This window comes from Typha angustifolia, chromosome 14 (genome assembly GCF_048772165.1).
Source record: "Typha angustifolia cultivar Huaian chromosome 14, ASM4877216v1, whole genome shotgun sequence".
Taxonomy (NCBI): domain Eukaryota; kingdom Viridiplantae; phylum Streptophyta; class Magnoliopsida; order Poales; family Typhaceae; genus Typha; species Typha angustifolia.
In genome coordinates, this window is record NC_133252.1 from 8,655,864 (window position 1) to 8,681,255 (window position 25,392).

The window sequence follows — 25,392 nt, forward strand, 5'->3', positions numbered from 1 at the left end:
GGTCTGTGTGAACGCAGTACCCGCGTTCGAACGCGTTTGTGAACGCGGCTCTCTGTTTGTGTGAACGCAGTGCCCGCGTTCGAACGCGCTTGTGAACGCAGCTCTCTGTCTGTGTGAACGCAGTTTTCGCGTTCGAGCGCGATGTGAACGCGATAGCTTTTCTCCAATGATCTTGCAATTCTTCACACCAAAGATATTTTAGACTTGTGAAAAGCTCATATACATGGAAAAATACACCTAGAATATTTTGTACATAATTGCCAACAAATAAAAACCTAACATATATATAGAGGGATTGAACTTCTTTGTTTATGAATCCATCCATTGAGAAATTATTTGTCTTAAGTTTATCTTAGGGGTAAAAATAAGATAATCTAGGAGTAGAAATAAGTTAATCATAATTGTTTATTTTTTTAAGAGTAGATCTAAGTTAAAAATCCAAATTCTACCTCAAACTTATAGCCACCATCACCTCTACAAGCCACCCTACCATACGACCGTCCACTAGTCTTCGATTGTAACACCCTAGTCAAAAATAAAATAAAATAAAATAAAAACCCTAAGTGAGCACATGCTCACCCACATCACCCCTTTTCTTCCCTCCACCTCTTCTTCTTCTTTTTGGTTTTCACCCCCTCAGTTGCCACCTTCTTCTTCCTCCTCCTCTCTCTCTCTCTCTCTTAATGCCAATGTTGGATTTCTCTCCGATATCAAGCGCTTGCGTGAGAGCTCCTCCTTCACTGCATCCATCGCCTCCGTCACGGCCCAAGTTCGAGGTTTGTGGTGATCGGAGGGAGGCGGGATGGTGTTTGGAGAGGAAGGGGAGAGTGGGATGGCAGCAGAGAAAAAGGATGAGGAGGACGAGAGCAACACAAGCTATGGGGCCATTGTGCTCTTGGCGTCGTCTTGGCCGAGCTTAGTGAGGACACCGAGTGCTGCCGCTGCCGAGATGGACCCTTTGTACATGTTCTTGGCCACTTTGGATTAGGCCGGTGTTGCCTCCAAGAAATTCTAGCTCAATCATTCTCCTTTCTCAATTTGCCTAAAAATATATGTTAGTACACTGTGAGTACTTTTTATTGCTAAGACAACCTATTCACCATTTGAGCTCCCAATACGAAGTCATATGAGTTCTTTTGTCTAAAATAAATTTTTGTGGCACCTATATCAATTTATTATTCATCTAAACTAGTTCATGCTCCTATTGTGCTTGTTTAGTGTCTAATGCCTTAAATTCTAATTTGTCCTTTTAGGATTCCTTTTAGTTGTTATAAAGCATCTAATCTCAAATAGTGTATGTATGGCCCATGTGAATAACCAAAACCTTTCTAGCTAAGGTGGTGGTGCTGCAGCCAAATGGAGTCAATAGACTAAATTATTTGCTAACATATTTCTATAGATGAAGAATTAATTATCATATACTGGCTGCTTGATCAAAACATTTCAGACTCTTTTGGAGTCACTTTCTTTAATTAGTTTGTGGTTACTGCAAAATAGTCTCAAACCAAAATATTGAGCTTTCAAAGTGATTAACTTTTATTTGTGATATTGATGTACTTTCCCAATTATATATATATATATATCGATAAACTTAAGAATAATATTTGTGATTACTTTTAATGATATCTTAGGCCTTGGTACAACTATAATAACTCTACCAATTAGTAAAGGTAAGAAATCTTAGGTGAACCTATCCAAATGTAGCAGATGTCAATAGAATTATATAATTAATTAGTGTCAGAAGTATGATACTTATATTTTATTGCTTTCATTATCGAGGTGGATTCCATACTATGTGAGGATGATTTGTGGCCCAGTTGGAGTTGATTAATTTGAAAACAATGTTAAATAAATAAATCCTTCTTAGTCTAGGAATAGTGTAACATTGATATGATGTTTAACTTTATGAATTCATGACATGCAAATAACATGTGTGCAAATAAAGGCCCGGACACGAGGCGACGTGGGCAGCTTCCAAAGCTCAGCCCACCCCAACCACTGCTGCCGCTCAAACCTTATGAATTATTTTGGTTAGAATTATTTTTTCAAGAAATAATTAGTTTGAATGGAATCAGTATTCTTGTATGAAATATATTTCATTAAAAACGATCCAATAACAATACTATATAGCGTAACAGCGGCGATTACGAATTTGAAAAGTTTTCAGCTGCAATTACAAGAAAAAAAACAAAAAGAAATAAATAAAGATTAGAAAGGTGCATGGCAAGAAAATTAGCATTCATATTATTAATTTGGAATAATATGACTTTTATGATATTGTGGCAATCCAGCTTAATGAGATTCTCTATAATGCAACCTTTTGATATATAGCTGATTAATTTGTTTTTAAAGCACGTTTTGAGTGTATACCCTTATAAAATCTATTATTTGCTTGTATCATTCTATGTTTATCTAAAGCTAATATTTACATAAATAACTCTTAGAATATATGCACGTAGTTAAATCTTGACTAGCCAGTGCCCTTCACTAGCTCAACTCGGGGTTAAGGGTAAAATTCTTTGTATGGTGCCTTTGAGAAAAATAGTCTACACCTGAGGTCGTTATCCTGAGTGGCATTCAGATAATCACACTACCTCTTTAGAGAATAGATACTAGTGATATGAAACTATAATTGGGAGCTAAGGATCTTAGATCTAGGGGTACCCGATGACATAGAGTTATGTCGTCCACTATTGAGTTGAGGGCTTTTGATTATCTCGTTGTGGGCGGTGATGATTATAAAGAGAGAGATATGGGCTTACGAGTGGGGTCCTTAGTTTATTGGCCATAGATAACTAGTCATATGTAGCGTCGCTAGGCATGTACAGGTGATATTACTCCTAGATGTCTTATCCCTTCTCGATGTATGAGATGATTTATGAGCATCCTCTTATAACATGGTGGTTAGCTTGATAAGTATCTAATGATAATTTATGGCTATGGTTCTATAGGAGTATGAAAGAAAGGATTTGATAGTTTAAACAATGCACATCATATGTTCTCTTATTATTACATGTGAGTTGTAGATATTGACATAATAGACATGTTGAATAGATGCACTATTATGATCATATTGACTTATACGTATATTGTTTGACATATTTTCTTACACTATTTTTAGACTGTAGATGTATATACTTATTATGCTTTGTGCTCATTAGCTTTGGTGGAAATATTTTTTTTTCTAATTAGTAGATGACCCCAAGTTCGTGAGGAGCTAGTGAAAAGTTGTTATTAGTCTCTTTCGTTTATTTTGTGGTTATAAATAAGTCAGATGGATTGTAGCCTCTACGCAAGCATTTACTCTATTGTGGTGTATGGATATATATTTTAGGACTTGTTGTGGCCTATGTAATTTGGGTTCTTTTTGTTGTATTATTTATGTAAATGTGGGGTCTTTATCTTATTATCGTGTAGAAACTTTGACCAACAAATCACGTGAAAATCATATTGGTTCTACCTACGTGAGAGGCATGTGTATTTTGTGATGGGTGTTCCACCGACGACCGCCACAACGTCAGATATTTATTGTTCTACCTGATTCTGATATTGTTTCACTATTTTAATTATATTTTTTCATTTAGAATACGATTGATATGAAATAAAGCCATTAGAACTCTTATCTCATGAGGCTACTATCATCTAAATTTTTATAACATTTTTACATTCGGATAAGTCCAAATATGTTCCATAACATTAGTATAAGAGTTGACCCACCGATCTTCATCCACTCTTTTGAAGATATCTTCTAATCTAGCCATCTGATATGGAGGAAATTAGATTCATTAGAAAGATAGTTTCCAGGGCTACAATCTTTCTAAATTGCATATTGATCCAATAACTAGATTTGTCAAAAACGCTCTTAAAAGATCCGTATAAATTTTGTCTAGAAACTAATTTAAATCAAGTCAAGCCAGTTCGTAGCATCCACCAAAGAATCAGAAAGCTAGAGAGATGAGTAGTAATCAACAATTCCTTAGAAATGCATTCCAAATTAGTAGTAAACTCATATGTTGATAAATCCAGCCCTTTATATAAAGTTCCTTTCTTCTTCTTTTTTCAGCGAACAGTAGAAAAACCTTAGTAGTGGTGTCTCCATCCTATACCCAACTCACTTCCTTTCTTCTTTTTTTTTCAGCGAACAGCAGGAAAAACTTAGTAGTGGTATCTCCATCCTTAACCCAACTCACTCGAGCATTATTTTGTTGTTTAAGGCTAATTTGCCCGAGGAGGGTGACACACCACTGATTAAGGAGAGCAAGGGAATGACTTTTAGTCTCACAAAGAGGAGTGACCCTTTTCCTATTTTCGAAATCTGAGATGGCAACCTGCACCTTAGCAAGACTAACCTCAAGCCGACATAGGTAATTACGGTTCTAGAAAAAGAGTTTTTAAGAAATCCTAAGATTTAAATGTAGAGATTTCAGAGGAGAAATAGAACTATGTGAATGACTCAAAGAGATTCAGGACTCAATAACAATTTTTCATCACTGGAACATCAAAGCAAAAGCACTCGAAGTTAATTTAAAAGTTAAAATAGAATTATGTATCTTTGTAGAATATTTATAACATATGATTATCAAAGCTAACAAATGCATGTAAACACAAATAATTGTATTTTCCTTGAAGTGTGCAAATATGTATCATTATTTTTTATTATTTCTAACAAGTCAAAATAGTTTTTTAACTAATTTTTTTAATACTACAAGCCTAAAATGGAACAGAATACGTTTTAGCATTTTCAAAATTCGGTTTGCACTAATCTACTAATGAGAAGGTTAGCATGCGTGGTACAACTTAAGATATAAGTAGAGATAAACCAATTTTATATCACTTCCAAAAAGTGGCCTCCCAGCTATCATGAACCTGGCCTCAAGGATTCTGTGCGAATTGGTCGCAAATTCAAAATTAGGAAATTAATTTGAGCACACAATGTGGAATGGGGATTAAGGATTAAGGTGTTCGCTTTGTTAATTGTTTTAAAGGGTGTTCGCTTTGTTAATTGTTTTAAAGGGGTGAAAAGAAAAGAGAAGAATGTACCACAACAAGCCAACGCTGCTACCGATCGACCACAACTCGTGAGAAGTAAGAGTCAACTTTCATCTGGTGCTGTCCACGTTCTAGCTCTACTTCACATAATTTGGCATAAGAAAGGGGAGAATTCTCTATCTTATATATCATTGGTTTACTTGCTCAAACCCATCCCTTCTCATCTCTAAATAGCCATCGGCATGAGCAGCTCTTCATCATCAGCTAGCTGCTCTTCCTCACTGCTTTCTTTCTTCATCTCTCTATCTCTCTAAGAGCATACATATATAGTAAAGATGAGCAGTGGTAGAGGTCAGCTTCCTTTCTTGTCCTCATGCTTTCTCTTTGCATTGGCCATCCAAGCCATGCTTCCCACTTCCTCTGCTTCTTTGGTTGGAAGTGTCCAAAGGTTGAGGAGATTGTGAGAAACGTGGTGTATAAGGCTGTGGCCAAGAATCCTCGCGAGGGCGCTGGCCTTATTAGGCTCTTCTTCCACGATTGCTTTGTTAGGGTACGTTTACAAATCCTTTGTCATCATAATTTGGTCCGTCGTTTTAATTTATATAAATCATATTATGAGATCCGATACACATCATTGCTTATATATAAATAAATAAATATTTATATATATATATATAGTGGATCCATATGGTTTTGTATCAATTTTGAATCTAACAGTGACACTTGGTATGGTTGCACCTGCAGGGCTGTGATGCATCGGTCCTCCTCGACCCGACCCCCAGCAATCCGACGACAGAAAAAACGTTCCCTCCAAATAATAGCCTGGAAGGATTCGACGTGATTGACGAAGCCAAGGCCACGGTCGAGCACCACTGCCCCGGCGTCGTCTCTTGTGCTGGCATCGTCTCCGCCGCCGCATGCGACTTAGCTAAATTCTTTGGGAACATCAGCTACGCCATCCCCTCCCGTAGGCGTGACGGAAGGGTGTCCACGGCGGCTGAGGCACTCCAAAGTCTGACCCCTCCTTTCTGCAACCTCACCCAGTTCGAGGCAAATTTCGCATCCAAAGGATTATCCGTTGATGATCTTTGTTAGGTTTTTTATTTGTTGGCAATTTTGTACAAAATATTCTAAGTGTATTTTTTCATATATATGAGCTTTACACGAGTCTAGAATATCACTGGTGTGAAGAATTGCAAGATTATTAGAGAAAAGCCGTTGCGTTCTCACCGCGTTCACAAACGCGTTCGAACGCGAAATCTGCGTTCACACAGATAGAGAGCCGCGTTCACAAACGCGTTCGAATGCGGGCATTGCGTTCATACAGACAGAGAGCCGCGTTCACAAACGCGTTCGAACGCAAAATTTGCATTCACACAGACAGAGAGTCGCGTTCACAAACGCGTTCGAACGCGAGCACTGCGTTCACACAAACAGAGAGCCGCGTTCACAAACGCGTTTGAACGCGGGCACTGCGTTCACACAGACAGAGAGCTGCGTTCACAAACGCGTTCAAACGCGGGTACTGCGTTCACATAGACCGAGAGCGACGTTCACAAACGCGTTCGAACACAACTTGAAGAATTCAAGCTGTCGCATTCGAACGCACTTGGGCCCGTTCGAACGCACCTGAGATTAAGTCAGGCTGTTCGAACGCACTCGGGCCGCGTTTGAACGCACCTATGAAGTTTTCACAAACGCGTTCGAACGCGGGCACTGTATGAATGCAGTGACCACGTTCAAACGCGTTTGTGAACGCGGCTCTCTGTATGTGTGAACGTAATGCCCGCGTTCGAACGCGTTTGTGAATGCGGCTCTCTGTCTGTGTGAACGCAGATTTCGCGTTCGAACGCGTTTGTGAACGCGATGAGAACGCAACGGCTTTTCTCCAATGATCTTGCAATTCTTCACACCAGTGATATTCTAGACTTGTGTAAAGCTCATATACATGAAAAAATACACTTAGAATATTTTGTACAAAATTGCCAACAAATAAAAAACCTAATAATCTCCCCCTTTGGCAATTTGTGACAAAATACCTAGGTTACAAGATATTACAATGACTTCAAACTGAACAATCAACAAGTCTAGAATATTTTGCACATTAATCCCTGCAAGGAAACATATACCAATCCAAGATCAAATGAAAATAACTTGAAATAAAAAAAAAATCAAAACACAAGTTATCACAAGAGCAAAAATTTAAACAGACAAAAATTAAACACACGTCATCACAATTACTTCAAGTTAAGTTCAAATGCCAACGACACTAAGACAAAGCAAAGTTCAACCATCAAGTAAACTCCACTAAACTCCCCCTATGCCCATACTCCCCCTACACACCTAGACACCTAAACACTAAGACAATCTTGTCACCCTCTTCGGAGCGCACTCCATCGGCGACTCCCACTACTCGTCCTTCTCCGGTCGCCTCTCGCCCCAGGATTCGTCGATGAACCCATCCTTCGCAGCATTCTTGAGGACAAAATGCCCGTCGACCACAAGTTCTAGTGCCCATGTGGATCAGGATATTGTGACGCCAAACAAATTGGACAACCAGTACTACAAGAACGTGAAGGCTAACAAAGTGCTGTTCACTTCCGACCAGACCTTGTTGAGTAGCCCTTAGACGGCCGGCCCAGGTGACCAGCTATGCGACGAACCCGAAAGCTTGGGAGGTGAAATTTAGGGCAGCCATGGTGAAGCTGGGCTATGTCGGCGTGGTCATTGGAAACCGGGGTGAAGTCAGGAAGACGTGCAGGGTTGTGAACTCGCATTTGCCATGTGCATGCAAGATGACCTCGTATTTGTTTCCTGGCGCACTCCGACTTGTTTAGTCTGTTGATGTTGTTTCACCTTATTCCATTCTCTTATTCTCTTTTGCATACATAGAGTAAAAATTCTAATATAACTTGAATTAAAGTAATAACGTCAAGAAACTCACCTAAGAAATTAATTTTGAGAAAAAAGAATTTAATAAGTTTTATTTTATATCTGATATTCAGAATAAATGCAATTGCTATTAATATGTTAAACTTACCCCAATATGTATCAATTTTACTTTCATTACTATCACCGTTGCCCTAGAAGAATCCAACTTCTCTATTAATATTCTTTTATTATAAATTTTTAAAAGAAGCTAATTAGATGTAGGAAATATAAATTCGAAAAATGCATTAGTTGCATTGTTTATGACTATCAATATCTTTCAAATTTGTTTAAACTTACACCGGTCTTGTTTAGTAGGAACTCACCTATAATTAATGTCTCTATTAGTATAAATGTTAAATACCATTTTATATATAAAGACAGAATCTAGTATATCATATGTGAAGTTACACCTAAAAGGAACATTAGTAAATAACTCTATAATTATAGTTAAAGCAAGCGGTATAGCAATTTTACCAAATTTAAATAAACGATTAGAAATCTCCTTCAGGTATTTTATTGTCTCTCTAATGTTATTTGTTAGTCCTCTTAATTTTTTTCAATCCATCTTGTATCATCAAATTAAGAATATGGGCATAACATTATATAGGAAAGAATACTCCTTTAAAATATAGTTTTCTTTTTGAATTAAAATTAGCTCTCAAATATCTAGCTGCGACATAATTATTTGAAATATTATCCAGTATAATAGAAGCAATTTTCCAATCCAACAGACATTTAGAGCTACCAAATAAGATAACCATGTAAGTGTGAGGTGGCTCTGAATCTTTGAAATTAATAATGTGTACTTGTAACTACCAATCAAGATCATTATAATGTGTTGTTTAGTATATATATAGCCAATTGTTTAATTAGAAGTCTAATAATGTCATATTAGTGAGATTTTATTAACTATTTGGAGACTCTTCTCTAGCTTTTTTTTTTTTTCTGATTCATAAACCTTTAGACAATTATTTCTTATAATATTTTCTAAAACTTTTTTTATCACAACAATTAATGTCTTTATCATTACATTAAACCAAATATATTCGATCATTCTTTTCTTTTGGCATGAACAATGGACGATGAAGTTGCATAAAAATCATAGGAATCTTTAAATTTATAGCTTCACGTGAACATAAATTGGCCATTCCTTTTTTTCTGATATAATTGCATTCATTTATGTATCTTTTTAAGGTGAAAATGCATCGAATTTTCTCTTTAGAGACGACTCTTACACTCATATTTAGATCATTTTTAACATCCACTAAGTGGAGGTCCAAGCTTGGACTCAAACTAGTCTGTCTTTTATAATGCACCAAAGGTATGAGCTCACCTCGGTGGTAAAATGATTTTAGGAGAGGTCATATATTGACTATACCAAAATATTTTAATACGTTGTAAAATGACCATATATAATTTGATGTATTTTGAGTTTAGTGGCTTTGCTGAATTTACATTTTGAGCGGTTAGATGTTAACATAGCTGAATTTTTTTACAAAGATAAAAATACTAGTCTAACTAGGTTTAGGTTGGTATGGAATGAGAAAGGAAAAACAAAAGGCAAATAAAAATAGGGATACACACCAAAGATCATGACACAATTCTTTTTAATATCAAAAATCTATTAGTCCATCAAGAGAATAAATATCACAAGTACCTGTTAGTAATTTCATGTTTTTGACATGAATTTTTATTAACTTTGAGCTAAGTTTTAAGTGGGGCCCACACATTATTAATGATGGTTTAATGGTAAAATTAATTTAGCTCAAAGTGTACTTTATTGTCAAATATTCACTTAGTCAAATCCATGAAGAGAAGTGAATGAAAATTGGCTCTAAAGTGGGTATCATGGCAATGGAAAAATAAAGAAAATGAAGTTTAGTATCATATTGGATATTTGAAAAATGTTAGTATGGTATATAAGTAACAAACTTCTTATGGGCTTTGGGCCCCAAAATGGGTACCTATTTTGTGGGTAAAGGTTACTATGCAACTTAACTCACACACACGCGCGGCGCCTGGCCCGGCTCGGCTCGGTTCACACGCACGGGTCAAGTCCAATTTTTTGCCTGATACGAGTTCAAATCTGGTTTGATTCGGGGTCGAAGTGGTGTGTCCTTTCGATAAACAGTAGTTGGTTGAACTCGACCCAAATGGTGCATCCCTTCACAGTGTAACTATAAATTATAAGGAGATTTGGGATGTATCTTTCATTTTGATACTACTGGAGTTTTGTCTCTTCCTGTAATAAAAACTTAGTTCGGTTAGCAACTTCCCTTTTGATAATAATAATAATAATAAAAGAGTTAGCTGTCTTTATGCATATCTAATCGTCTATCTATTTGTCCACTGTTACCAGCAGATACGTCCTATTTGTACTGTATCATATTAGAAATTGTTTAATTAGAGCTTCTGACTAGTCTAAGTCTGCACACCAAACAATAATTCCAATTAGGTGAGTTACAAAACTTTTATAACCCATAGCTTTCATCCCCATATGAATGCCACGTAAGATAATATGTATACGCTTATAAATATAGTTTGTCTGAATTAGCAATTTTACTTAATATATTTTACTTGATATAGCGAATTTTATTGAACAAAATAAATTCTCCTTAACATACTTAGAAGTCACCTACTGGAATAAAGAAACTTTTTTAATTCACTACGTACTTATACCTGAGTTTCTAGGGACGAAATTGTAAATATATCTTCACCATCTAGAAACTATTCCCTTTTAAATATTTGATTTGTTAAATATTTTTGTAGAAAAAATAATGGTTGCACCATTATTTGTCGGTTGTACCAGTCATCTATCACACTAGAAAGAGATTTGTAAACGCCGTTCGAGCTCATTACAGACTCATGAGACTAGAAAGTAAAAATTTCCAGCTTGTGCTGCCCACGTTCCAGCTTTACTTCTTCAACTAATTTGGCATAAAAAAGAGGAGAAGACTCTCATCTTATCATTGGTTCACTTGCTCAAGCCCATCCCTTCTCATCTATAAATAGCTATCGTTATGGGGCTGTTCATCATCAGCTAGCTGCTCTTCCTCACTGCTCTCTTTCACTCACTGTCTCCGTCACCCCCTAAGAGCATACACACATACATATATATATAGCAAAGATGAGAAGAAGTAGATCTCAGCTTGCTCTCTTGGCGTCATGCCTTCTCTTTGCATTGGCCATCCAAGCCATGCTTCACACCTCCTCTGCTTCCCTACAAGTTGGATTCTATGATTGCAAATGCCCAAAGGCTGAAGAGATCGTAAGAAATGTGGTGTACAAAGCTGTGGCCAAGACTCCTGGCCTTGGCGCCGCCCTTATTAGGATGTTCTTCCACGATTGCTTTGTTAGGGTAATTAACTTATACATTACAATTACAAATATATATATATTTTTTAAACCTAAATTCTTATTCTTTATAGAATTCACATGTATATATATGAACGAGACAAGTTACTTTTAATTTCTTTTGCACCAGGGTTGTGATGCTTCCGTACTCCTCGACCCTACACCAGCCAACCCCAACACTGAGAAAACTTCCCCTCGAAACAACCCTAGCCTACATGGCTTCGACGTGATTGATGAAGCCAAGACTGCTCTCGAGCACCACTGCCCAGGCATCGTCTCTTGCGCGGACATTATTGCCTTTGCCGCTCGTGATGCGGCTAAATTCCTCGGTGGCATCAAGTACACCATCCCTTCTGGACGGCGGGACGGAAGAGTCTCCATCGCGGCCGAGGCGCTCCAAAATTTGCCCCCTCCTTTCTTCAACCTGAACCAGCTCATTGCCAACTTTGCATCCAAAGGTTTATCCGTTGACGATTTGGTCACCCTCTCCGGAGCACACTCCATCGGTGACTCCCACTGCTCGTCGCTCTCGCTCCATGATCCATTGATCGAGCCATCTTTTATCACATTCTTGAGGAGCAAATGCCCACCGACTGCAAGCCCTACTACGCTTGTGGATCAAGATTTTGTGACGCCAAATAGATTGGATAACCAATACTACAAGAATGTGATAGCTCACAAAGTATTGTTCTCTTCCGACGTTGCCTTGCTAGGTAGCCCCAAGACGGCAGCCTTAGTTCAGGCCTTTGCGACGCACCAACGAGCTTGGAAGGAGAAGTTTGGTGCTGCAATGGTAAAAATGGGCGAGGTAGCAGTTCTTACTGGAAACCAGGGTGAGGTCCGAAAGATGTGCAGGATTGTGAACTAGCTAGCTAGCTGGCTAGTTATAGTACGACCTACCATGCTCTCCAATGGCTTTCTCAGTATAACTTCATATTTGTTTTCGAACGTATATTGTTTCGTCGATACAATGCTCTGTGGGTTGTTTAGTCTGTTGATGATGTGTGTCTTGTTTTATTCCGTTCATTTGTTCTCATTTCATAGTATTATGTATCATCGGTGTAATCCACAATAAATTACCTTGAAATAAATCTTTGTGCTTCCTTCCAGTACTTACAGGCATGATCTGTGAAAACATGATAAGTGATGTAGCAAGCATAGCAGAGGAATTTATGACTTCCAAGATTGTTGGAAGGATCGTCGTCCAGGCTGAATTTAAGTATCTTAGGACAATGTTATTAAATTGAGCAAGATTATACCTTAATCATTACGAGAAAACTCGATAATATCCAACCCCACGATTTTTTGGCCAAATTTCACTGTTTAAGCCTCAAAAATTAAAAAAAAAATTCCATTTTTAGGATATTTTATTTGCTTACTAATTAATCTTCGAGATAAATTGGATGATTCTTTCAAATTTGAGTTCTCTATGGTTGAATTTATTTTTTCTATATTTATTTTATTTTTGATTTTTTTGGGAAAACTATGATGTTTTGCTATTAGTTTTGCTAATATTTCCCTTTGGTATTGATATTGGTTTTGCTAATATTTGATTTATCCAAACCTATTGCTATCACATTGGTTTTATTTGGGGAATTGTAAATCGTTTCCGCTAGAATTCACCCATTTATCGTTTAGGCACACCAAATTGGTATTAGAGCCAAAAGTTTAAACCTAGGGTTTTAGATTTGGGGATAACATTGGATTTGGAAATAACATTATTTGCAAATATGTCAGGATTATCTAAATTAGGAAAATTTATTTTAGATATAAAATTTAAACTAGAGAAATTTGATGGCACTAATAATTTTGGGATGTGGCAATGTGAAGTAATGAACATTTTGAACACGAATTGAACATTATATTAGAAAAAAAAAGGCCTAAAGAACTCACATATAAGGGTTGGGAGAAAATAAATCGGTAAGTTTGCAGCACTATTCGACTTTGTTTTAGCAAAGGATTAAAAGTTTTCTGTGATGAAGGAGACCTTGGGGAAGAGCTTGTGGAAGAAATTGGTGGATAAGTTTATAACCAGGAGCATTGAGAATAGGCTCTATTTGAAGAAAAAGTGTTTTTGATTTCAATACAAGGTTGGAATGACTATGGCCTAGCATTTGAATGCCTTCAACAAGTTACTTCAGATTGTAAAATTTGGATGTAGAAATATTGGATGAAGACAAAGCTTCGATGTTATTGAATTCATTGTCCAATGTATATGATCATTTGACTACTACTTTATTGTATGAAAAAAAATTATATTTGTTATGATGATATTACAAATGTATTGATAAATAATGAATATTGTAAGATGGATAAACAGATTCATACGGACTCTCCATCTAAAACTTTGATAGTGGGTAGTAGATTGAAAACTAGAAAGTTTAATAAGCGAGGTGTATCGTCTAGCAGAGACATTCTCGCTAGAGATAAATATTGTCGCAATAAAGGGGATTGGAAATAGGATTGTCTGACTTTAAATGGTAGGGATTAGTAGAAGGAAAAAAAATAAATGTGGTTGATCTTGAAGATGAGTTTAATAAGTTGGATTTGGATATTGCACTTACCAATTATGTTATACAGATAAGTGAATTTTGGATTTAGGTTGCACTTATCATATGTATTCTCATCTAGATTAGTTTTGCACTTTTGAAGAACTAAACAACATGGTTTTTATGGGTAATGAAAATACTTGTAAAATTGAAGAAATTGGCACAGTTCGTTTGCAGTTGCATGATGGATTAATGAAAGAGTTGTCAACTATTCGGTATGTCCTTGATTTGAAGAAAAATCTTATCTCGTTGAGTGTATTAGAATCTAAATGCTTCACAATCACAATGAAGAATAGAGTTTTGATAATTGCATTGCATACACGAGTTGTGATAAAAGGCCTTCGAAAATAAATTTGTATTTTTTGCAATGCAATACTGTGATAGGCATACATGATCGTAAATCACAGCCCATACTTGAAAAATGTGGTCTCTAAGAGAGTTGTAACTTTTGGGAAATCTTCTAACTTGAATCTAAAAATAATAAATATCTATAAAGTAATATAATTCTATGTATATGTCTCAAAACAAGTGCTATTTATATAGATACCCTCATAGTTATTTTTCAAGTTAAGTTATATAATATAAAAGATAAAATTACTATTAACTAAGAGAAATACTTGAAAACAAGAATAAGGATATTTTTGTCTTTTTATATTTAAATTGTTCAGATTTTAATCATAGTTTATTCCAAATAATATTCACACAAAAAATAAGAATTTTAAAAGGTATATGTGCAAAAATTTCTATATTGAGAGATATACACATAAATATGAACTTTAGATAGATATACAAGCAAATAAGGGGCTTTTCAAGTATATATATGAAAAAATAGCTAACTTATAAACAACATATATGTTATAAACTAAACATTTTTAAAAATGTATGACTAATATACCATTAGGATAGATAATAGAATAATTACATATTAAGGATTTAATGTAATTTTGCAAAATAATATAGTTGACCCAGCCAATTTGTCAAAAACTAGTCTAGTTGCATTGTTCATCGGTTCAACCACTATGTTAGTCAGTTTTTACCAAGTCGATTGCTTATCCTATCTAATAACAAAACTGAACCGATTAGGTGGTTGGTTCACTAGTTTATCGATCTGACCAATCAGTCTGGTGCAATTTTGATAACTTTGTGTTTAGTTATTATTTAAATTATAGTAATTTATTTTAGCATTTTTATTTATTTATCATTGTCAAACTTAAGCCTTAATTATTTTTCATCAATCATTTTTAGAGGGTAGTTTTGTTAGTTATAATATTAGTTAAAAATTATTTTAACAAATGAGTCGATGGTCTGATTGTATCTGTATTAATTGCTCCTATTGGAGAATTATTACAGATCAACGTAGGGATATCACATTAGGATGTTCTCTTATTTAACAAAGTGAGTTAATTAAATTTTTTCTATTAACATTTTATTTAATGAAGTCAGTTTTTCTGTCAAAGTTAATGGGGTGTGCCCAAAAGACCAAAATGCCCTTTTTATGTTTATTAGACAAAATAGATGGCTTTTGATCTAATTTTTCTTTAATCCATATTTTTCTTGTTTTTAGATATGATATAACTATTAAACTTCATAAAAATTCAGGTTTAATAAAAATTACTATATATTTGGCATAATCTAGGAAGTAAGAGAAGAAAATATGTAGGTATTTTTTGAAAAGAAAGAAATATTTATATATGAGGAGAAGGATATTTTTATCCATAAAAAATTAAAAACTGAGGGAATTCAACCCTCCATTCAATTTTTGAAATTTTTTGGTGTGCTCCATTAAAGTACATAAAGGTAATGTGATTTTTGAGCATATGCAGTAGGGGATAAAATGTATTTAACCCTTTTAATAATGCGTTAGGCCTTGATTATACTAGCTTTATCTAATTAAAAATAATAATTTAGATACACCTACCCAAGCCTATAGCATTTGTTACTATGATTATTTTAATTATTAGTGGTAGGTAAGTTATGCTCATACTTTTTATTACATTCATTATTGATGTAAACTCAGTACCACGTTAGGTTGATCCTATGGTGTAGTTGGAACTTGTAAACTGGAAAATGATATTAGCCAAGTGAAAGTTCTATAGTCTTAGTATAGAGAATAATATGTTTTACTTTATGGCATCATCACATTCTTATCATACATTCGCAGACACATGTTAATTTTACGTGTGCAGCATAACTACACTTATTATTATACTATGCATATTTATGGTGCGCATGATTATATATGATAGAACATTATACATAATAATGATGTATGCTCTATAATGCTTATTTATATTGTATAATATCATGTTATTAGCACACGTGCATTATTATGAAAGGAGTAATTTCTACATCTCGACAATACCAACACCTCTCTAATCAGGATAGGGGCAAAGCATATTATTACATTTATATGTTAGAGCCCATCTTGAGGTCTCAATATGTTGATCCTAGATAATTAGATAGTCGTTTTGCCAGGCAATGGGCGATTTACTATCTATCGATGAGAGTAAGTCCCTTTGGGTATTTAAGTAAGAGAGCAAAAGGTAGGATGACGTAAACCTAACGGTACCCGATAACACAGAGTGAGGACATCTATGATCATCGACTCATGATCTCTTACACTGTGGTACAATTATGTGAAGCTAAGGGCTCTAAAGGTAATATTGATACAAGATATTGACTCATGTGATGAGCTCATAACTGAGCTCCTTAGCCTGTGATGATAGATTATTGGTCATGCTGTTCACCAAGCGATAGGCGAATGATTTAGCACTATGATCTACGCTCCCTTAAGGGTGTTTGTGTAATTGGTTTAAGTGTTCATATGACCTATGAGCATGTCCCTATATAAGCCTAAATTAAAGATTTGATAGTATAAAATGATGGATATCATATTGACATAGTCTATGAGGAGCTCTACATGAGCTTGAGTTTTACAACATGATAGATTGGATTCATGCATGTTATGTTATATATTGCTAATATATGTCCGCATTAGATATATTTGGTAAGTAGTAGTCCACACAGAATTGCTAATTCTCATTCTTATTCCTCACCAGCAGCACGGGTCAAGAATATGCATTCTTATTCCTCACCAACACCTCTGTCACCAATCTAGAGATCTTCTAAACATGAGGGTAAAGGTAAGGCCTAGCGTTCACTGGTTTGGTGCTCAGCATGATCTCTATGCGATGGTCTACCTTATGTGCTTGTGGTAACCCATTCAGCTTCTCAAAGAGGATTGAAAACTCTTGTAAGCCATGAGCCAAATCATTAGCTATACTTGACTCATGTGTCTACTCAAGCTCTATGGCAGCTAGCTACATCAAGTAAGCTAGGTTCATAGTGCTCAGCAAGCTAAGTAGCGGCTTCAAGGTAGCTCCTTAGTGCGATCGGATACCATCAAGTTGCACCCTCCTACTGTTGTGAATAAAAGTGAGGCACATCTCTCCAAAGTCAAATATGACTGGACCCAAGCTCAAGTGTCATTATGTCCCTAAGACAACATGCGCTCCACGTAGTATAATAAGATACAAGTCCATGACAAAGGTCTATCCCTGGACTCGCACCTAAATAGCACTATAAATATTTTTGGCTCGGAGCATTTTACTATCGCCAATGGTGACATCAAATCTTACTATTGGTTTAGAAGTGGGCCTAATCTTCCAAACTAGCCACTCATCTAGAAAGTTAAGTGTACTCTACCTATCAATGAGGATATGCACTGATGCTTTCTAATGATATCATCCACTCATATGGTCTTCGGTAGTGTAGTGGCTGTAGAGTAGGCATGTAATAAGATTGCACCCATGTCTCCTCCAAATCAATCTCCTCCTTAGCTACTAGTTGTTGCTCATCCTCATGCTCATCACCAATAGTGTGACCTCGTTCGCATGTACATTCTTCTCAGCCTCATCATCGATAAGCATCACCGATTTGGTCTATTGCGCAATGGTCATACCTAAGGGCACCTGAAGCACAATACTTTGGCCTTTCGGTCCTCTACTAAGGTAGGTATTAGAGTATGCATAGTAGGCCTAGGAGCTGTCTTCACATCAATGGAAATAAGAAATGGTGGCTAGTGTTGAGCAGCACCCCTAAGAGCACGTAGTAGGTAAACTAAGTTGTTACCGATATGCGATGGCTTCAATGGTGGCCTACTATTCCATGGCCACCTCGAGTGCCCTCTAAGTGCTCTACATTTGTCCTCCATAAGTAGAGCATCCTCTATGGCTTGAATGTTCTCCAACAAGCCGACGATGAAGGTGAATTTGAATTGAATGTCTAACCACAGTAGCATGCATCGGCTGGACACTCGCTCAAATTCCCCTTGGTAGGATCTAACAATCAGCTTTTTGACTGTCTTTACAAAGATATCATGGAAATCTTTGTAGCTCAACAATCTAAACCGTTTGTAGAGTAAACAATGAAACTCCATCTAGGTTTCAATCTGATGTGATTCGGAGCACACTAAGTCATCTTGTGCATGGATACAACCTATGGACCCTTTTTTATTTTGGTTTCTTAGATTTCTTCAAAAATAAGAATTCTCGCTGTCGCGTTCGAACGCGGAAAGGTCGTATTCGAACACCCTATTCGAACACTTGCATAAGTTTGCACATACAGGAATGCAAATTGCATGTTTAAATGCGTGCAGGTTGTGTTCGAACGCCTACATACGTTCGCACATACAGAGAACGTGAATTGCGCGTTTGAACACGGTTAACCTCATTCAATTATTTTACTTGTTAGGTTTGCCTCTTAATATGTTGAATACTTATTTGGGATTATTAATAAATATTGTGTTTTCCTTTCTTTTTCCTGTACTCTAACTCTTCTTCCTCCTCGCTTAAACCATAGCCGTGTGCCACCTCAACGTCGGTTACTCCTATTCCCCCTCATCTATCGAGTCCTCTCTACTCCTTAGGATCTCGGCCACCTTCTCCCCTTTTTCCTTCACCCAATAGCACCTCATGCCACCAATCCATCACCACCATCACCTTCATCATTACCATCACCCGTCATCTCCACCTCTATAGTAACATTACCTATTTTTGCCCTAGCTAAAGTCAGAATCTATGAAGGGCTTAAATATCAAAAATATAGTCGGGAAGATACAAAACGATCCCATCTATTTGCATAATTTTCTCACTACGAATATTTAGAGAATATTTTCTTTCGATTATGCGGATTGATTCCTTGCATCTGAGCTTGATCAGGTAGCTGACGCTCGATTCATAACACAATCGGCCAATGCATGGTAACTCACAAAAACTATCTCAATACCGCATCATCGGGGTGGAAGAATGCAAGGAGAACCTTTTAATCCTTAGCCATTCCCTAGAAAATGAATAATTATTTAGCACAATACAACCAATTAATCGGATCGCCACCTCGAAAAATCAAAAACTCTAATTAAATAGTGTGCCTACAAATGTCGTTATCTTGGTTGGGATCCAATCTTGCCCCAGTCCTAATCAAAAGTGGATGCTCTGCTAACCACACATGATTCTTTTAACGTCCTCTTTTAGCTCCTTAGTCTTCCTCATCATCCATCTCAATCCAGAGATCAACATTATCGTCATCTTCAAATCGCACTCGCAAGCGAGGCCCACCTAGCCTCGGCTCAAGCATGGTCTCCCTCTCATGTCCTTGACTGATCGGTGGGACTTTTATGGGTGGTTTATGTGTGGAGGATTTAGGTAGCACTTGTCCTTGCATCAGCCTTTCTTGGATTACTTGCAAAAACCTGGCATTTTGTTATGCGATCATTTGACTCAAGGTTTCGATGATTTATTGTGCGACTATTCACCTACATCATCATGGAGACACGCTAAGGAAATCTTGCTCAGATCCTGACTTGTTGCAACTCAATCACAAAGGATAAATAGGCTTGGGTAGGCTTTTGGATGGGATTGATCTACTCTCTAGATCGAATGTTAGAGTACTTTTAAGGGAACTAAAGATCATTATGGATGTGATGATGGTGGTGGAGTAGAGATTTAGGTAGGGTGAAAGGGAGTAAGATGTTTTGGGGAAGTGGGGTAGTTTTAGGAAAGGTTAGATTAATGGAGATTAACCTTGATCGATATAAGATAAGGGTTAATGGCTTACGAATTGGTAAGGATTGTAAAAGAGGAGGGAGAATGGGGATACCTACCAAAAGGAGGGTCATCAAAGTGAAGAGGGAGAACCGACGGAGTTGTAACTCAATCGTGGATTGAATCTCAAAGCTGGTACTACGAGGGAGAAAGGATGAGGGAGAAGGTTCGTTCAAGCCTAGATACAAAACAAATGGCCAAATAATTAATAATGTCAACGTGGCTACCATTTCAAATATATAGAAGTTAGTCATATGTCTAAAAATAATAATAAACTATAATACGAAATATCTCAACCGTTGTGAGTTCGTATGGCCGACAAACATTCGAACGCTAGGCAAGGCCATTCAAACACCTAAGCTGTTTTTCTGCTCTTGGGCTATGGGTTTTGAATGTTTAAACTTGAGACTTGAATTCTGTGGGCTTATTCTAGTAACAAGCTAACTACTCAATAATTTGTAAACTACTATAAGCAATAATCTATTTCCTAATACGAATAGCAGCACCAACCTATAAGCATCTAATTATCATCTATTAGGAAGGATCACATGTCTTAGATAAGGAATAAAGAGATATATAAGACCTTCTTTGCAGAAGAATAATTAATTATATTAAGGCCTAGGAATCCAGACTTTTGATTCCTCCACCTCTTCATTTCTATTATTAAGATCTTAATTATCCCAATTAACATGTACTCTTAAGCCTATTGGATACATCACATTCTCGAGTCTATTTATAGTACGAAACCAAGTACCTACATCTACGTACGAAACTGTAAATGTATTTTCACTAGCTAGTAACTTTCCCCTGTTAAATATGAGTTTCGGTTTGTTAAATATTGTTTTAAGGAAAAAAAAACGGGTAATTTGTCGATTGTACCAAATCTTCTATTACGTTAAAAAGAAATTGTAAACGCAACGCCCCTTCGAACTCAGTACAGATTGGTGAAAAATCAAAGTCAAACTTCGAGCTTGTGCTGTCCACGTTCTACCTTACTTCTTCAACTAATTTGGCATTAAAAAAGAGGAGTAGATTCTTTATCTTATCATTGGTTCACTTGCTCAAACACAATCCCTTCGAGTCTATAAATAGCTATCGGCATGAGCAGCTCTTCATCATCAGCTAGCTGCTCTTCCTCACTGCTCTCTTTCACTCTCTCCCGCCCACCTAAGAGCATACATATATATAGTAAAGATGAGCAGAGGAGGTAGATGTCAACTTCGTCTCTTGGCCTCCTGCCTTCTGTTTGCATTGGCAATTCAAGCCATGCTTCCCACGTCCTCTGCTTCCCTACAAGTTGGATTCTATGGTTGCAAGTGCCCAAAGGCTGAAGAGATTGTGAGACAGGTGGTGTACAAGGCTGTGGCCAAGACTCCTGGCCTTGGCGCCGGCCTTATTAGGCTGTTCTTCCACGATTGCTTTGTTAGGGTAATTGACTTATACATTACACACACACACAGACACCCATATATATATATATGAGACTAACTACCATTAATTTTTGCACCAGGGCTGTGATGCCTCCGTACTCCTCGACCCAACACCAGCCAACCCCAACACGGAGAAAACTTCTCCTCCAAATAACCCTAGCTTGCATGGCTTCGACGTGATTGATGAAGCCAAGACTGCTCTCGAGCACCACTGTCCAGGCGTTGTCTCTTGTGCGGACATTATCGCATTTGCCGCTCGTGATGCGGCTAAATTCCTCGGTGGTATAACGTACGCCATCCCCTCTGGAAGGCACGACGGAAGGGTCTCCATCGCGGCCGAGGCACTCCAAAATTTGCCCCCTCCTTTCTTTAACCTCACCCAGCTCATCACCAGCTTCGCATCAAAAGGACTATCCGTCGATGATCTGGTTACCCTCTCCGGAGCACACTCCATTGGTGAGTCCCGCTGCTCATCCCTGTCGCTCCAAGATCCGTCTATCGAGCCATCTTTCATTGCATTCTTGAGGAGCAAATGCCCGTCGACTGCAAGCCGTACTGTGGTTGTGGATCAAGATATTGTGACACCAAATAAATTGGATAACCAATACTATAAGAACGTGATAGCTCACAAAGTGTTGTTTTCTTCTGATGTTGCGTTGCTCGCTAGCCCCCAGACGGCGACCTTAGTGGAGGGGTTTGCGAGGCATCAAGGAGCCTGGAAGAAGAAGTTTGGTGCTGCAATGGTGAAGATGGGCAATATAGGAGTGCTTATTGGAAACCAAGGTGAGGTCAGGAAGACATGTAGGGTTGCAAACTAGCTAGCTAGCTAGCTAGTTTCAGTACGACTTGCTATGCATATGCGGTGGTTTTCTCAGCATAATTTCATATTTGTCTTCCGACGTACGTATGTTGTTTCGTCATGCAACACTTTGTGGTTCGTTTAGTCTGTTAACGTTGTTTGTCTTGTTTTATTTTATTATTTTGTTCCCATTCATATTTTGTTTGTCATCATGTAATATCCAATAAATTACTTGAAAGTAAATCTTTATGAAAGTCAAGATATGTTTTCAGATATCGCTGTACAATTACAACCTATCTTTGCTCAATGGGTACAGTGCTTCTAAAAGATCTTTGATACTGTGCCCAATCCTGAAGGTTCTATACATACGACCAGCACGTCCCAAATAATCGACCCGTTTATCGGTAAATTCGTGAGCTCGATTGGATTAGTCCTTATACTATATAACATAACAACATAACCATCTGAATTCTGAAGTGTCCTATAATTCATATTTCAAGGTATATCTTTTAACGGAAAGTCGTATATACGGCTTAAAGGGAGATCCCAAGGACAAATGATTGATTTACCCATTCAAAACAATTTAAATGCTATGACCATTCCATAATTTGTTCAAGCTTCCAATATAAGCTAGACTTAGTAATAAAGTACCACGAATTTTACCCTCGGGTTCAAATATCCATGGATTTTTTGTTTTACCTGTTCTCTCCCTCGATTAGATATTCTCTTTTTCGCCTAAGAAATATTGTATTGAGTAAATCATCAACCATTTGGAGCGTAATTTCGTCTTCATCTACCAAAACTACTGGAAATATTTCAAAAAAAAAGTAGACATACAACATACAAAACGCTCACGCCCTTCTTTATCTTAAAGGCTTATGATTTTATTTGTCACTTTGGAATTCACAACCAAAATGTCTCCGCGTCTAAATAACTAATTTGTTCCAACCTAGACCTAGGATAGTCTTGCCTAAGAAAGAGAACCAAGTCCTAATTACCCCGCTAAGTGGTTAAACAAGACATTCTATTACTTAAGTAACATTAATCATTTTTTTATCGGACATGATTTGTAATGACATCGAGAAGACACAATGGTGTAATGCCTTTGAGATCTCTATGATTAGATTTATTTTTTCTATATTTATCTCATTTTTATTTATTTTGGTAAAATTATGATTTTTTTCTCATTTCGATTATTTTCATATTGTTGAAAGGTTGTATTCGTAAATTATTGGAGATTGAATAAAGTTGTTAGAGTTTTATTTTATATTGTTCCTGGTATTGTCTTGGATCATCAAGTCTTTGATGCTCTAGTTCGTGATAATTTCATTAGAAAATCAACAAGATCATCGGCGTTCAATTCTTATATGCTCCATGATCATGATGATGTTGCTTACTTGACAGGTCGGAGTATTAAATGAGCAGGTTGCCATGTTGACTACTTTGGTCCAACAACAACATGCCATCTGCCGCCCATCTAGAAAACCCATGTATCAGACAAGGAGTAGGCGTATGATTTTGAGAACCCTTTTGATAGTTATCTGCCAAAGGAAAAAAGCCCAATAGTCCATCACAATTCAGGGCAATGGGAATCAAGTTTAAAGATTGAAGTGCCTAAGTTCCATGGAGACCTATAACCTGAAAGTTCCTAGAGTGTATTGCCACGTGGAGGAAGTCTTCAATTTCAAGGAGGTTCTTGACGTCAAATGAGTATCTCTAGTTGCTACCAGGGAAACTAAAGATAAGAGTTATGGGACAAGTTGAAGAAGTATATGTGCTCAGCGTTCCTACCCTACAACTACACGAGGCTATTGTATCAAATTTCATCAAATCTATGTTACAAATCATCTAAATTGGAAGTCCGGATAAAAAGATATAAATAAAATAGTTGAGTGAGATTGAAATAGGACAAAACGATAAATATCTGACGGTGTAACGGTCATCAGAAGGTGGTGAATAGCCAATTGTGATAGTAGATAGCTATATAGTAGAGTGGATGCTGGAGGAAGGTGGTGGCTACGATTTTGGTGCTTGGAAGAGTTCTACGATTACTGTCTACTCCAATAAAGATAGAAACGATCTAATAACTACGATAAAAATAATAAATATAATAATTAAAAAGAACTAAACTTAATTAATTCTTAATATTTGGATGTTTGGACTCCTGGAGAAATAAGCAAAGATCTTTATAGATTGCCCCTAGGAAATGAAGATATGCCCTGGGCTAGGAGTGCTGCACACAACTTATAACACACAAATCTATATCCTAAGAGCTCATTAGAGGTCTAGTAAAGAGCTATGGTGCAAATATAGAAATGAGTGAATTTATAATCAAAGAAAAAGAGATAACATGGGGTTGCAAGCAAGCCATGCCTCAATTGCTAACATTCATCTGGCACTATATGAATGGCGTCGTCGTGGTCGGGGAAGAACTGGTGAAGCGTCTCCCACAGGTGGGCACAGCCTGCCCAGTTTGCAAATCTTATTCTGAAAGCATTGAGCATCTGCTCTTGGGATGGCAGTTGGCTAGAGTTGTCTGGTTTGCAAGCAACCTTGAGCTTAGGACTAACCAAGTGCCAGACCGCTTAGACACGTGGTCTTGCTCATGGCGAAGCAGCTAAGCCCGGATAGGCTTGCTCACATGTTTACTATGACGTGGGAGCTCTGGAAAGCAAGAAATAACAAGGTCTTTAAAGGCATTGATGGTCGCCCAGAGATGGTGCTTAGAGCGGCTAATGGGCGTATTGTACCGACAATGACACGTACGAGTTGGAGCAACATGAAAGGCTTTCTATGCAACCTCAAGCAATTCCAAAGGAAAACAACCTGGTCTGCTGGGTTGATGCGTCTTGGAGAAATGACAGCTCAGGAGGGCTCGGCATCATCCTCTATAGGCACCTGCGATCGTTCTGCGTTGCCAAAAGTACCTACCTTGATCATTGCCCCAGTGCATTAATAGGAAAAATCCTAACCCTGTTGGAAGGTATGGAGATGATGGAAAGACTTCTGTTGCCTAAGGATAGCCGAATCTTTAGTGATTCACTAATGGTAAAAGCTATAAATGGGAGTGCAGACAATGTGGATTGGTCCATACGCCCGATGGTGCTGGAATGCTAACAGTGGATATCAAACTACACTCAGGCTAGGGTCTTCTTCACAAGCCGCACAAACAATAGGGTAGCTCACAGGATAGCCAGTCTAACCTCTCATGATTGTAAATCTAGAATATGGACTGATCC

General features: G+C 37.3%; 2 protein-coding genes and 1 pseudogene across 2 annotated transcripts; all 3 read left to right on the top strand.

The window, feature by feature from the left end:
- The first annotated feature begins 802 nt into the window (after positions 1–802).
- On the top strand, positions 803–7,826 carry LOC140775700 (peroxidase 2-like; annotated as a pseudogene).
- A 3,221-nt stretch (positions 7,827–11,047) lies between these two features.
- LOC140775701 (peroxidase 2-like) lies at positions 11,048–12,142 on the top strand. The gene is made up of 2 exons (XM_073119107.1): positions 11,048–11,278; positions 11,405–12,142. Exons 1-2 carry the CDS (start codon positions 11,048–11,050, stop codon positions 12,140–12,142), a joined length of 969 nt encoding a protein of 322 aa, XP_072975208.1.
- A 9,048-nt stretch (positions 12,143–21,190) lies between these two features.
- LOC140776503 (peroxidase 2-like) lies at positions 21,191–22,172 on the top strand. Its single transcript, XM_073120232.1, has 2 exons — positions 21,191–21,352; positions 21,435–22,172. Exons 1-2 carry the CDS (start codon positions 21,191–21,193, stop codon positions 22,170–22,172), a joined length of 900 nt encoding a protein of 299 aa, XP_072976333.1.
- Positions 22,173–25,392: the final 3,220 nt, after the last annotated feature.